This window comes from Lutra lutra, chromosome 1 (genome assembly GCF_902655055.1).
Source record: "Lutra lutra chromosome 1, mLutLut1.2, whole genome shotgun sequence".
Classification (NCBI taxonomy): Eukaryota; Metazoa; Chordata; class Mammalia; order Carnivora; family Mustelidae; genus Lutra; species Lutra lutra.
The window spans coordinates 70,147,723-70,163,138 of record NC_062278.1 but is presented as its reverse complement, the minus strand read 5'-3'; the positions used below and the strand labels follow the sequence as shown (position 1 = coordinate 70,163,138).

Here is a 15,416-nt window from a genome sequence, read left to right as displayed (position 1 = left end):
TTCACTAAAAACAAAACCCCTAAATTGCTGATTTTTCACATATCATAATAAAATCACAAACACAAGGCTCACTGAATTAATGTGTACAAGCAGACATGCTTATTTGTAGTTAACATCACGTTGCATGCAAAAGCGAAACACAATGGAAATGCATGAAAATTAGTGGGTATGTATGCACAGATTACATTTTTTTAGTGCTTTATGAATCATCCACAAATGCTTGGAAGTGAGTGTTAAGTGCTATTATGAAGCCAGATGACAAGATTTTTTTTTCCTACCAGTTTTCTCAATTCCCACTTGAATCGCTTTGGCTGGCTCTGTTATGCCTTGGAAATGATGTCAATACAATTCTGAGACTGCTGCTAGGGAGTACAAAACATTATAGGTCCTATATAAACAATGTTGTTGTTTTTTAATCTTTCTTTTTCATTTGACAATTGTTTTTTTGGCTCTATTCTATTTCTTTCTTAAGATTAGATGACCAGAGTCTGATAATATTAACCTGCATTTACACTCAATAGGACAACCAATCAAAAATATAAGAATTCAAACTATATTTTTGCTTTACAGATGCCAAATAACTAGTAAGCCTAAGTTCATAAATTTGTGTTTCTGATATATAATGTTAGTGTAACTCTGAACCCAAACCAGTGTAATTTCCAATAAAAATTCCTTCCTAACCTTAATTTCTTACAAAAACAAAATTTTAAGTGGCTTTTGATTACCTTGAAGCTGGATATAGAAGTATTTTTTTTTGCATTTTTAAGAGTCTGGTTGACCCATTTAATAATAATTTCATCATTTACTTTTTCACCCTCTCCAAGATCTGATAATACATTCAATGTGTACCTGTAACAGAAAAGATGTATATTCGAGAGTGAAAGGGATGAAATTTGCTCTCACATCATTTATATCAATATTTAGATAAATGTTTAAATATTTTGGCTCTAATAAATATTTCTAATGTTAGGTATTTGCACTTAGTCACAGTGCGAAGTTGCAAAGCTCAGTAATCAAAAACAAAAACTATATATGGTGTTTTACAAAAACAACTCCTTACAAAGCAGTTTTTAAGAGGTATTAATAAAAGTGATTGTTTCTAGAGATTGACCCACTTTTCAACAAAATATATTACCAGTGGTAAATCATTTACAAACATTTTACATTGTAAATTTTTCCATGTTATTCTCAAAAACTGCTACACATTTAGTTCATATGACTTGCTGAAGGAAATAGTATTGCTGTAAACATATCAGCCTTTACCTTCTCATCAGCTGCCATACCAATGCCAGAGTAAGTGTTGACTTCCCTTCATTTAGGTCCTGCCCAGCAATGCCAACCAAGGAGAATTTAGCTGTATTCTTCCCAAGTTCCACTGCATAGTTACAGTTTTCAATCTATGAATAATAAGTAAACATTTTGATATAAAAACATGTTTTTAAAAATATATCTCTTGACTACACCAGCTCTCTTCAGTCACTTGAAAAATAATTGAGGATACCTTCAATTTATATGACAGAATATCATTTCATAATAACACTGAAATTAAGGAAATAATTATTATTCCCATTTTATAATTATTCCCATTTTATAGCTGAAGATATCAAAGCACTGAACAGTTAACCTAGACAGAGAAACAACTGGCTAAAAAGTTTTAAGATCTTACTCTTAAAGTCTTGACTGTCCAAGATTACATAGTTTATTTGCGACAAAGCTGTGACTAAAAACCTAGGTTTCCTACATTCCATTAATAGAGTTAAAAAATGCTGTTTTGTTTAAATTTAAAATTAAGGAATAAAGAAATTGTTTCATTAAGAATCTAAAATTTCATCTCCCATTTCTCCACCCAGATATTACTCATCTTCCAAAATTTAGCAGTTTACCCTCATTCTTCAACAAAGTCTTACTAACCCTAACTATACCAGCTGATAAAAATCTATCCCTTATTGAACTTCCAACAATGTTTATGTTGTAATGCTTATGTACCACATTATACTTAGCAATCCATGTACTTTCTTTTGTCAACCACGGGACAGGCTCCTTTAAAAAAAAAAAAGATTTTATTTATATATTTGTCAGAGAGAGACAGAGAGAGAGAACAACCATAAGCAGGGAGAGTGACAGGCAGAGAGAGAAACAGGCCTCCCACTGAGCAAGGAGACAGAAGTGGGATTCAATCCCAGGACCCTGGGATTATGACCTGAGCCACAGACAGACGCTTAACCAACTGAGTCACGCAGCATCCCTAGACAGTCTCCGTTTAAAGGGCAAAACCTATAACATGTACACCTATATCATACTCTTCTCCACCCCCAGACCAGAACCCATCACAGTGCCCTGCCTACAGTAAGAATCTTACAAATGACCACCAAGTAAATTATTTACTTACCTACTTCTTTCTGGGGTTATAAGTTAAGTCCTTTCTCTAGCAAATTTTTTGTCTATTCAGTCTATATAGATGTTTATTATCTCCAGTCTTCTTATCTCAGGGTTATGTATGTGTGTGTGTGTGTGTGTGTGTGTGTGTTGTGTGTAAATTCTTAGGTATTAGAATCCTTTTCTCCAGTGAAACTGTAAGCTCTCATAATCTTATAACACCACCAGTAGTAATAAGTGCTTACTAAATACTTTTTGGAATAAACATTTAAGTAAGAAAAACAGTATAAACAGTGTAACTGTTTTCTTCTGATTTTCTTTCCCAAGTTAGTTATGACCTCATTACAAAACAATTCAATATGAGATAAATAGATACATTTTTTTTTCCTAAGAAAGTATTTCTAGGAAAGGTGAGAAAGGGAGCAGACAATAACAGAATTTGCAAAAATAAATGGGTATCGTTCCTTGAAAAAGAAAATCCAAATTTCCAAAGATAAGTTTGTTACAAATAAAAATTCATGAAAGATCCTTTGGTCCTGCTATAGCATCTGCCTGGTTCTCTCAATAAGTTTAATAAAATCATTGGTAGGTATACATTTTTTCAAAATATAAGGAAACAATATTTTAAAATTCTTTTTCCTAGTAATTATATATTATGTATTTAGTTGGCCTATTAAAAATATATGCCATAGAAATGCACAGAATTGAAAAACAACCAAATAGATACCCAATTTACAGAAAATAGCATCAAAGTTCAGATTATGTAACAATGTGAACAAGAGAGAGAAAATCCAGGATATTTTCCACTGACACCTGTTTCAATGGCAGAATTTTCTACCAAATGTAATAATAATCATTTTCATGCAAAATGTGTTTCCATAAAGGGCCGTCTATTTTATAGTTAGTTAGACCAAAATTCCTAAGAGGAATGATGGTGAGAAGGGTGCTCAGGGTTACTAGAGGTCTAAGATGTGGGAATGACCAGCAACAAAAGGGTACCTAGAAATTGATGCTCATATAAGGAAAAAGAGGTGTTCTATTTTTTTATTAACATATAATGTATTATTTGCAGGAGGGGTACTGTGAATCATCAGGCTTACACATTTCACAGCACTCACCATAGCACATACCCTCCCCAACGTCCATAACCCAGGCACCCTATCCCTATCCCCCCACCTCCCAGGTGTTCTATTTTTTTGGCAACAGTTGATTCCAAATTTGGCAAAACTTCTAAGATCTAGAGAGGTACCAAACTAGAGAAAGAATAAGAAACTCAGTTCTAGAAATAAGTCATGTTTATGGTACTACTTAACACTCTAAAAATGGATCTGCTCTCTGGGGATGTAAATATAAAAAGTTAAGAGCAGTGGGCCAAGAACTGAGCCTTGCAAATTCTAGAGTTGTCAGGCTAAAAAATGAGGACTAGGTAAGAACAAAGGTAAGAATAAACACAAAGGAAGTAAGAAAAAATTGGAGAATGCAGTTTCATAGAGTTAATGGGAGAAATGATTATCAAGTACTTCAAATGCTTTGAGAAAAGTGAATTTTAAATCATTTGGAAAATGAGAAAAATTACATGAAAGGATACAGGCTTCCAAGTGAAAAGAAATATTGAAGAAATAATGAAGAAAGACTATTTAAGTGGTGCAGCTTTATGAACTTTACAAATGAAGCAAAGTGATGTCTGCTGATGAGTGCCCAAAGTCCATAAAATAATCCTCCGTGATACTTTGTCATGAAAGTACTGCTTCGTTTTTTAAACACCTTGAATTTATTACAGGCCTTATGTTTCATTCTATAAACAGCTGGTATTTGTTGAAAGGAAGCATTTTACCTATGATTCACTTGTGACATCTCATAATTAAGATCCCAGATAAAATGAGTAGTTTAATTTTTGTTTCCCTGTTACATTTTGCATCTGCTTACTCCTAAAGGAACTAGAAAAAGAACATAGCCCATAGTTAGTAGAAGGAAGGAAGGGAAATAATAAAGATCAAAGCAGAAATAAGTGAAATAAGAGGCTTAAAAAATAATAGAAAAGATTAAAAGAAACCAAGAGTCGGTCTTTGAAAAGGAAACAAAATTGATAAACCTTTATCCAGACTCATCAAGTTCCAGTTTGAGAGTCCTTGAGAGAGGATGCAAATAAAAAGAGTCCTTGAGAAAGGACTCAAATAAAATCAGAAGTGAAAGAGAAGTAATGACTGTACATCACAGAAAGACAAAGGATTATAAGAGACTACTACATAAATTATATGCCAACACATTAGACAACCTAGAAAAAATGGATAAATTCCTAGAAATATACAATCTTCTAAAACTGAATTGGGAAAAAATCTGAACAGACCAGTACGTAGTAATTAAATTGAATCAGTGATCAAAAATCCCCCAACACTTGAAGTAATGAACACTAGGTGTTGTATGTAACCAGTGAATCATTAAATTGTACCTCTGAAACTAATAATACAGTATATGTTCATTAAATTGCATTTAAATTTAAAAATTTTTTAAAATATCCCAACAAACAAAAGTCCAGGACCAGATGGATTCACAGGTGAATTCTACCAAACATTTAAAGAAAAAAGGAGGGAAAGTAGGAAGGGAGGGAGGGAGGAAGAGTTAGTACCTTTTCTTCCCAAACTATTCCAAAAAATTGAAAAGACAAGAACAAGTATTGGTAAGTGTGTGGAGAAAAAGGAATGCTGTGCGCTGTTGGTGGGAATGTAAGTTGGTGTAGCCACTGTGGAAAACAGTATGGAAGTTCTTCAAAATATTAAAAATAAAAATCTATACAATCCAGCAATTCCAGTACTGGTATTTACCCAAAGAATATGGAAACACCAATTCAAAAAGATCCCTGCACTCCTATGTTTATTGCAACATTATTTACAATAGCCAAGATACAGAAGCAACCCAGTGTCCATTGATAGACGAATGGATAAAGAAGATGTGTGATACACACACACACACACACACACACACAATGGAGTATTACTCATCCATAAAAAAGAATGAGATCTTGCCATTTGTGACAATATGGATGGTCCTAGAGGGTATTATGCTAAGAGAAATAAGTCAGCCAGAGAAGGCAAATACCATATGATTTCACATATATGTGGAATCTAAAAAACAAAACAAATGAGCAAAAAAAAGAGGCAGAAACAGACCCCTGAATACAGAGAACTGGTGGTTGCAGAGGGGAGGGCGGGAGAATGGATAAAATGGATTAAAGACAGTAGGAGATACAGGCTTCCAGTTTCGAATCACCATCATTCATCTGCCAGATAGTTTCCCACCAACTGTAATCATGTCACTGCTCTGCTCAAAAATGTTTCATGGCTTCCCATTCTAGTTTAAAATGCAAGCTCTTTAATCTGACAGTCAGGGTTCTCAACATCTGGCTCCAAGTGAAATTTTAGGGTTCATACTTACTTCTTCCTATTGGAATCCTCTGTTATAGCCAACATATTCCCCCCAATTCCCAGAAATGCATTTTATATGTCCCCATCACTATCCCTTTTCCTGATCCTCAGCCTCCTCTCCAGCCTCCTTTCTGAAACCCTTATTCCACCTCCTGCATGAACCTCTCATGATAAATGCAGACTGTGGCCTCTTCTTCCTTAGAACTCATAATACTTGCTTCTATATATGTTGCACTATATTACAGTTGTTTGTACACACATCTAATTTGCTTAGGCTTCTGAGGACCAACTCCATGCTCTGTACTAGTTTATATTCTGCATTGCACCGTACAGATAGTAGGTAATCAGTAAATGTCTGTTGAAAGATATTAACAAATAACCAGTAAAGATTTCGCAAGTTCTGGGGATTATATTACAGGAAAGCAGTTAAGATGCACCTCCAAGAAAATTAAGTGCAACTTGTTAAAGACAAAAACAGTTACATAAAGCGAACTGTCTTCATCTTTCCAAACATTTATTAAAGCATGTTTATGAAAGGGCTCTTAAGGGGCACCTGGGTGGGTGGCTCAGTGGGTTAAGCTGCTGCCTTCAGCTCAGGTCATGATCTCAGGGTCCTGGGATTGAGCCCCACATTGAGCCCCACATTAAGCTCTCTGCTCAGCAGGGAGTCTGCTTCCCCCTCTCTCTCTGCCTACTTGTGATTTTCTTTCTGTCAAATAAATAAATAAAATCTTTAAAAGGGCTCTTAAGCTTAACACATTTTGGTTTAAATCAGAATCATGGGAACAGCCACACGTTACTAAGCTTTACGAAACTCCAAATCCTTGGTTTCATATTAGAACAATAACAACATATCCTTGGTGATTATCTCATTCACCTTCTTCATGTTCCCTCCAAGAGCAGGATAAGGAGGTTTGTTGACCTGGCTCCAGTCGACAGGCACGCGGATCATTTCATAAAGCTGAAAGACCACTAAAGCATCTGCAAGGTCACTAAAACAAGAGGAAAAGATGATGAAGGAGGAGGAAATTTTATTAAGCACAATGGAGGTAGGCTTAGGTCTTCAAAAACACAACAGGGTCATTTAACACTTAAAAAATGACAAGACAAGGGTGCCTAGGTGGCTCAGTTAGTTAAATGGCCAACTTGTGATTTAGGCTCAGGTCATAATTTCATGGGTCATGAGATCAAGCCCCAGGTCTGGCTCCATGCTCAGCAGGGAATCTGCTTTGCTTCTTTCCCTCTGCCCCTCCCCCTACTCGCTCGTGCTCTCTCGCTCTCTAAAATTAATAAATCTTAAAAAAACAAAATGTATCCTTTGACTCGGAACTTCTTTTTTTGTTCTTTCCTCAATTTTTAATTTTAAATTCTATCTAGGTAACATACAGCGTAATGTTGGTCTCAGGAGCAGAATTCAGTGGTCAACCCAGAATTCTAATCTTGGAATCTCTCCAAAAATTTTAATAAATGTTTACAAAAATAATAAGTACAAAGACATTCATTGCCACATTATTCATTAATTTGGAAGCAAATTAAATGCCTGGAAGTAGGGGGCTGCTGAATAAACTATCCATACCATGGACTCCTGGTCCACAGTAAGAAATAAAGTTTATCTCTATGTACTAACATGAAAAGTTTTATAAGATATATTACATTTTAAAAAGCAAGTGGCAGAACACAGCATACAGTTTACTATATATAAAACTCATTTTCAAAATTGAGAGTATTTAAATACCTATATGTGCTATGGACTGTTAATAGCAATACCTCTGGGCAGGAAAAAAAGGATTATGGGAGATGTAAGGGAAGTATTATCATGTTTTAATTCATTCTACATACTCACATATTTCCTGAAACTTGTTCAGTGAGAATACGTTCATGTATTACTTATGTATTATGATTTTTAAAACTTTTTAAAATATACAAAATCACAATAGCTACAAAGTAGGCAGCTGTTCATGTTAAATAATGAGGATTAAGAGGAAGGAATTTATGAGCAAGTAGGCGTTACTGAACTAAGAATAGTTCTACTTTGGATTCAGAAAAACACATTCTTCTGAGATGCTCAAAGTATATCCATTGAGTCTGTTTTCAATTCTGTATGCTAAGGACATAAAGCAACAGCCATTGGTTTTTTTTTTTTTAAATTGTTGGCTCTATGATGTATTATGTCGCTTTTCTCTCTCAACAGCTTGTTCACCAAGTTGTTTTGCTAAGATTCATATGAAAGTTACTTTGCAACTCTGGACGTACACTCTATGGCAATGAAGGGGACTGGACCCTGTGCTGAGTGATGGAAAGATAACATCTATTATGAAGGCAATTAAGAGCTGACTTGGTTATGTATAAAAGCACATGGAGAGTTTCATATAAAAAAATTACTAAAGGATTTGTATCGGCTCTGAATTTTTCTTTTTTACTTGAAGTGAATTCACTCTTACTTCTATTTGGTGAGGTATTATTCATGTTTTGCAAATAGGAAAACTGAAGCCCAGAGAGTTGAAATGATTTCCAGAGAATTCAAGATGTATTCTGAACCAACCAGTCATAGAAAAATTCTAGGACTAACTGTTCTTCAAATATATTAAATAACTTGTATGGGGAGAGAATTTTCATTTAAAATCAGTCTAAATTATGCTAATGCTTTGGTTTGCTTTAGATTTGGTGTACTGCTGGAGAGGAGTTAAAATAACTTAGGGTTTAGGAATATGATCTAGACACAAATTCATGGACACATGGTTCTGGTGCCAATTAGACCTCTGGCTACTATTTTTCTATATATGACAGTTCTCTTGAGGGTTATGTTAACTTTTGAGAATTTTCTGAATTCTCTTTTCCAAAATCGAATTACATGTGCCTAGAAGTCCTATGCTAGCACTTCAGGACTTTGACTAAAAAATGTTGTCAATTCTCTCCTCCACTGTCAACCAGGGAGAACTCTAGAGATCATGACATTTATGAGAAAGTTACCATGGGTCTCACTCAACAAATCTTAGTCCCCTAGTATTAAATTTACTTTGTAATTTAAAAAGAAATTTACTTTTAAAATTACGTGCTTGTGTAAAAAAAAAAAAAAAGCAAGTATATTTAAGTCACTAAGATTAAAAATAAGTCTTCTCACTACTCTCCATCCTTTACTAACCAGGGTGCATACGGTTTGGTATTCATCCCTCCAGGTTCTTAAAAACTTCATATACAAATGTGTGTACACTCAATTTTTCTGCAAGATAAGAAAGAAGTTTAATCCCACCATTTTTTTATGCTATAAATGCTTAAGAAAAATTCAAATAAACAACTTACCATTACACTACAAGGAACTAGAAAAAGAAGAAACTCTTCCAAAATTTAGTAGAGGAAAGAAATAATAAAGAAAGATCAGAAATAAAATAGAGACCAGAATAAATAATAAAATAACACTGAGTGTAATGACCAGTTTTTCCAAAACAAATAAACAAACAATATTAGCAATGCTTTGTATACACTCAATTTTAAAATAAAAATGGAATCATACTAGACCTATTCTTCTTCTTTTTAAAAAAGATTTATTTTAGAGAGGGGGGTGCAGGGATGGGGGTGACAGAGGGAGAGAGAATCTTAAGCAGACTCCCCGCTCAGTGTGGAGCCCCACACAGAGCTCGATCTCACAACCTCAAAATCACACCCTGAGTTCACAACCTGAGCTGAAAGCAAGAGTCAGGCGCTTCACTAACTGTACTACCCAGATGTCCCTGACATATTATTCTTTTCTCTCAAATATGTATTGTAGACATTTTTTCACATTATTCTATAAAGATCTTATCCCTCTCCTCATCACCTATCTGTACCCCCAGTATCTGATTTCTTTACTGCCTTCCTACTATAATAAGAATTCTAGTCTAAATGATATTTATCTCTGCCGTCTAGCTGGAATTTACACACTTTTAAAGGATTCATCAAATATTAGTCCATCACATCAAAGCCAGTTACCATAAGGTAGTACTGGTTTTAGATTTTTTTTTGAAATATTTTATTTATTTGAGAGAGAGAGAGAGAGAGAGAGAGCATGGGAGGGGAGAAGGTCAGAGGGAGAAGCAGACTCCCCATGGAGCTGGGAGCCCAGTTCGGGACATGATCCTGGGACTCTGGATCATGACCTGAGCCCAAGGCAGTCGTTTAACCAACTGAGCCACCCAGGAGCCCTGGTTTTAGATTTTTTAATTTTTAATTTTTTAAAAATATTTTATTTATGTAAGAGAGAATGAGCACAAGTCAGAGGGAAATGGGAGAGGGAGAAGCAGACTCCTCACTGAACAGGGAGCCCCAAGCAGGGCTCGATCCCATGACCTTGAGATCATGACCTGAGCCAAAGGCAGATGCTTAACGACTAAACCACCCCAGTGCTCTAGCTTTAGATTTTTAACAAGACTTTGAATATACACCAAAAAGCAGAAATTACTATATCATAAATCTTCAATTAGCCAGTGAATTGGTCTTTTGTGGCATTAGACTTAAGTTCAATATCTAAATAATAATTTAGTTATTGTTCATTAAGGAGTTTCCTTGGTGTGTAAATTATTAATATATAATTTTGCAAAAGTTGAGTTCTTTTCCATTTTTAAAGGCAGGCTGGTAGCTCCTATAATAAAGAGAGAAGGAAGGTCTCTTCTTATACAAACCTAGAAAGACACATTATTAGCACTACCAGACAGCACAGAAAATGTTCAGTAAAATATTTTCTTAGTCCTACCAATGTTGATAATGTGTTGTCATTTTAAACAAGAAAGAGTAAGATAAATCACAATTACTCAGGGAAAGCAAGTTATTTCTGCAAATTAGAAGCAAATATCTGCAACAAATTACAGGAGAAGTGAGGTAGATTTTGGCACAAATAGAAAGTGTGAATTATAATTTAAAATACTGATTATAATGATAAGAACAATTTATAAAATATTACTACTCTATTCTGCTAATTTTTTACTTTTCTGATCAATAATTATAAAGGAGTAAGATGGATTATCTTTACCAAATTGGTTGTTTACATCATCAAAAACTATAACTACCATCATATTCTGATCTTTTTAAGTAATACCATACTTTTTATAAAAAATACATTGTATTGTCAATCTCCAGGATTCTGAAATTCTAAAGATTTTTATTTATTTGACAGACAGATCACAAGTAGGCAGAGAGGCAGGCAGAGAGAGAGAGGAGGAGGAGGCAGGCTCCTTGCTGAGCAGAGAGCCCGATGTGAGGCTCGATCCCAGGACCCTGGGATCATGACCTGAGCCGAAGGCAGAGGCTTTAACCACTGAGCCACCCAGGCGCCCCAGGATTCTGAAATTCTAAATGTTGGCTAAAATTCCTGTGATTTTTAGAAAATGTACTAATGTAAACGTACCTAAGGTGTGAAACTAGAAAAGTTGGACTCTGGCCATAAAACTAAAACACAATAAAATATTTACCTGTACAAATGATTAATGTATGGGTTGACCCCCAAGGAATTCATCCAGTTCCGAAATGTTCTCTCTTCCTTGCTCTCTCCTAGAGTAGACACAAGTTTGTACTGATGATTCAGGACAAAATGCAGTAAGAAATATATTTTAAACCATCCTGGCATGTGTAAACCGGCCAAACATACTTTTCAGTGGTTTCTGTGATACTACCATCTTTTGGGGGGAAAGTAAGTCTTATTGCCAAAGTCCCTTCCCCGCCCCATCTATATAGGCCTCCATTTGCTCTAAAGTTTTCTATCTAGAGTCCTTTCTTTGATGTCTGTGAACTACTGAGTCATGGGTTTCTCTGTCCAAAAAGTGACAGAGAAACTTAAATGGTCCTATCTGTAGTTATGATTACATGTAAAATGGACTGGCTAAAAATTAAAACTCTTTTAGCATTCAGGGTAATATCAGCACAGTAAACACAAAAGAAAAACTGTGCTTTTCCCAATGCAGTGTTTCTAAATTTGTACAGGTTTTTATTTTACACAGGGAAGTTTCTGGACACACGAACTTACATTTTAATTATACCAAACAGCAATGAAGGGGAGAGGGGATTACAGGTAATATAAGAATAGGCAATGAAGGGATGTAACTATTTTACAGGTTTCATGAGTTATTTTAGATTGATGTAGCCCCCACACAGGGTGCTAAGAGAAAGACATCTAATCCTAGTAAGTCCCTAGACCTCAGAGATCACCTCAGTTAGAAACTCCTTGCAGGCACTATTATTTAACCTGTGATTACTTAACCTCCCTGAGTGTTCCCTTCGTAGCAGTGCTCATACCATCTGCAAGAAAAACGTGGGTTATCATGTACCACAAAGTAGCAGAGAGCGAGATATACTCTCCTTGCCATGTCTGCCTTCTATTCATCCCCTAGACTGCAAATAATCCCAAGTGACTATCTGTAGTATTATCTGTTTTCAGCAAAGGAAGGGAGCAATGGAATGTCCTAACTTACACCTCATCACCAGACTTGCGAAAAACATTTTGTAAACATTTACACCTGTCATCACTTCTAAACTATAGGCAAGGTCAGGTCACTCTAGACTTTGACTCATGTGGGATTCCCAGAACAAGGATACATCTAAATCTATAACCATCTGAGCTCCGGAGACCCATTCCTATGGAGCCTCCCCTGCAATCATCTTCAGAATAAGGGCCACAGGTAAAATAATCCTGCACACTCAGAAGAGAAACCAAACCTTGTAAAATATAAAGGATTCTGGTTTTTGTGACGCTGTTCAGGAAATAATCTGTCCACTATAATTTTGTTTGATTTTCTATGCTACTACCTAATGGTGTTCCCAGAATCTACTTTAATTATTGATCTATTAAACAGTGTAGCCATATAATTTAAATTCCATTCCCTCGGGCCTGCATAAAAGGTAACTGACCAGTCTGCTGTATCTGCCACTATCACTTTATGATAAATAACCTATTTGAAAACCCTTTAAAAAAGATCCAAGTTAAACTAAATATTACTAGAAATCATGCTTGCTCTTTGTAGGAGTTGTTAAACAAGTACAAATTATATATAACTTTCCCCAAAGCAACATAAATATAAGCATACTATCAACAGTTTGATGTAGGTGACTTGGATTTACCTTTGAGCTGCTTCTTTATTAGTCTGTAATAGATTTTCCTCTAGTAATTATGGAAATGTTACATTATTTCCTTCTGGGAAAATCCAACTTATGTTTTAAAATTACAAACAGTGATTATGTAACAATAGTCTCATTTTTAATTGAAATAACATCCCAATTCTGCTGAACCTGATGGTACAGCAAATAAGATTTAAAAAGACACTAGTATTTTGACTGAGTTCTGAAACTGTTACGAGCTCCAGGGTGTCATATTTCTTCCCATTGTTCTCTTATATTGTTACTATTTTCATTTCTGATGCCTGGAAAGTAAAATAGATTATGTAAGTGAGCATTTATTTATCTAACACCATTTCAAGTTGTCTTGGTAAATAAATGCTCAAAGCCAGAAGCACTACGCATTTGTGCAAGAGCCATGGTAAAGCATTACAAAAACATATGTATTCCAGATTGTGAATGTTGTCCATATTGCAGACAACTAAAGCAATCTTAGAAGTAAAATGTTCACTGCTGATATAAAAGATAGAAAGACTATAAAACATTTCAATTTTAGGGCCAAACTGATATCTGCAATTGACAAAAGTTTCAGAAAAAAAATAACAAATATACTACAAGGAGACTACTAAGAGGAAAGAAAAGGAACTAACATATATTTAACACTCACTAAATGTGCTAAGTGATGTTTTCCTCTTTCTAACCTATTACTGAGGACATACTATATGCTAAACCCTTTCATTCATGAAAGGTCATTTTAACTTGCTCTGTAGTTCTTCAAAATTAGTACTACTAATCTTGTTTTATAGATGAGAAAAACAAAGCTCATGGAAGTCATTCAAATACTAAATGGTGGAACCATAATTTGAACAAAGTGTAATAACATGGCCTATGTATTTTCTATCACCACAAATGAATTCTGAGATGGCCTCTCTATACGAAGCCCACATATTTGGCTCAGTTTAATATGAAGGTTTTATATTTTGTTGGGCTTTTAATTTTCTCTAATTCCACACAGATAAAATCCTTTGCAATGAGAATATGAATATGGGTTGTGATAAAGTCAAGCTTCAAATATCATAAGAATCTATAAAAACAAATTTACAGAGGAAAAATTCCAATTGACAGTTGAGTCAAATACATTTTTGGCAGACATATCAAGGATATACATATGTTCTAAATAAAGATGATTGATAAATATTTCCCATAGTATCTTCTTATATAAATAGAGGAAATGCTAATGGAAATGTTTAGCAATCCTATTCACACTGAAAAATTCCAAAAGCATGCTGAACACTAGCAAAAGAATTCAAACATGACAAATAAGAGAGCAAGCAAGTTGGAAAAGATATCTAGCAAGAACTTGGTGACTATAAAAAGCAGATCATTTTTAATATGCCACTCTAAACAATGCCTTCTACTATAAGATACAGAGGGATTTTGAAGTTTTCCAGACTGATAAAAACCTAGCACTCTTCCATTTTATTTATTTTTTTTAAAGTTCTAATCCCTCACCCTCAATTTCTCTGCCAAAAAATCTACTCCTTTATCTATTTTCCCACTCAATTACATACCTGTGTGGAGAATATAGTCTTTTTTTATTTTGAGAACATAGTCTTTATCTTCCCTCTCAATTACATATCTATTTAGAGAATATAGTCCTTATTTTACTAGACCTCAGGAAGAGAGAAATGAATTAATCATATTCCTCAAAGAATGTATTTGTTAAATCTGAAACTTTTTTCATTAATCAAGAAGATGCAATTATAAAGTGTTAAGGGTATTGGAACTCTGGTTGTGGCAGTCAAAAGAGAAGATCATGAAACTTATTTCTCATTCTATCCCCCTCCCGGGGAAGGAAGGGAGTAAGGCAGGTTCCATGAGAGAAAGGACACTGCAACATCAAATTCTCCCCACCAACAAGAATCCTTACTTGAAGACTGCCTTCTCCAAACCAGGGCAACTGGTAAGACTATTTTAGGATGGGCCCCTCCCTCTGACTGCTGCCACTGTTTTCACCTTTAGTTCTGATACCAGTGTGGGTTTGGGTATGCGTGTGAGAGTATGATAACAAAAAAGAAGACAGGCTAGGAAACAAAGATAGGGAGAAAGAACTAGGTAACAAGAATGTTTTTGTCATTATGACAATTCATATATCGTAAGCTTCAGTGACATTCAAGAAATGTAACATAGCTAAGTAATATAAAATAGAACCTAAACAGATCCTTCCAAAGATTACTAGTGATAAAAGATAAGTGTGTTTGTTCAAAGGAGAGGGATAAAGGCTTTACATCATGAAATCCAATTGTCAAAACTGATTTTTGGTGTGTTTACAACTACAATATCCCATCATTATAGAAGGCAAATTCAGTGGAGAGTTTACATAATCAAGCCTTGATGTGCTGTTCTAATTCAGTTTCATTTGTGTTCTTCCTTGTTATCATTCTTTAGGCATATTAAGACAGAAAAAACACAGCATGAACAATGCAAAAAATAAATATCAACCCAGATAGAAAGAATAAATGGTACTAATAAAAAGAAGGT

The 15,416-nt window shown here is 34.8% G+C and overlaps 1 protein-coding gene across 9 annotated transcripts in view; it reads right to left on the bottom strand.

The window, feature by feature from the left end:
* The window catches only part of PLS1 (plastin 1), a 115,378-nt gene that overhangs the window by 16,828 nt on the left and 83,134 nt on the right, over positions 1-15,416 (bottom strand). For all 9 annotated transcript variants that reach the window (XM_047726918.1, XM_047726968.1, XM_047726936.1 and 6 more), the window contains 4 exons: positions 11,240-11,318; positions 6,676-6,790; positions 1,264-1,397; positions 726-849 (listed from right to left, as the gene is read on the bottom strand). In XM_047726918.1, coding sequence (XP_047582874.1) covers positions 726-849; positions 1,264-1,397; positions 6,676-6,790; positions 11,240-11,318 — 452 coding nt within the window. The remainder of the gene's footprint in view (positions 1-725; positions 850-1,263; positions 1,398-6,675; positions 6,791-11,239; positions 11,319-15,416) is intronic.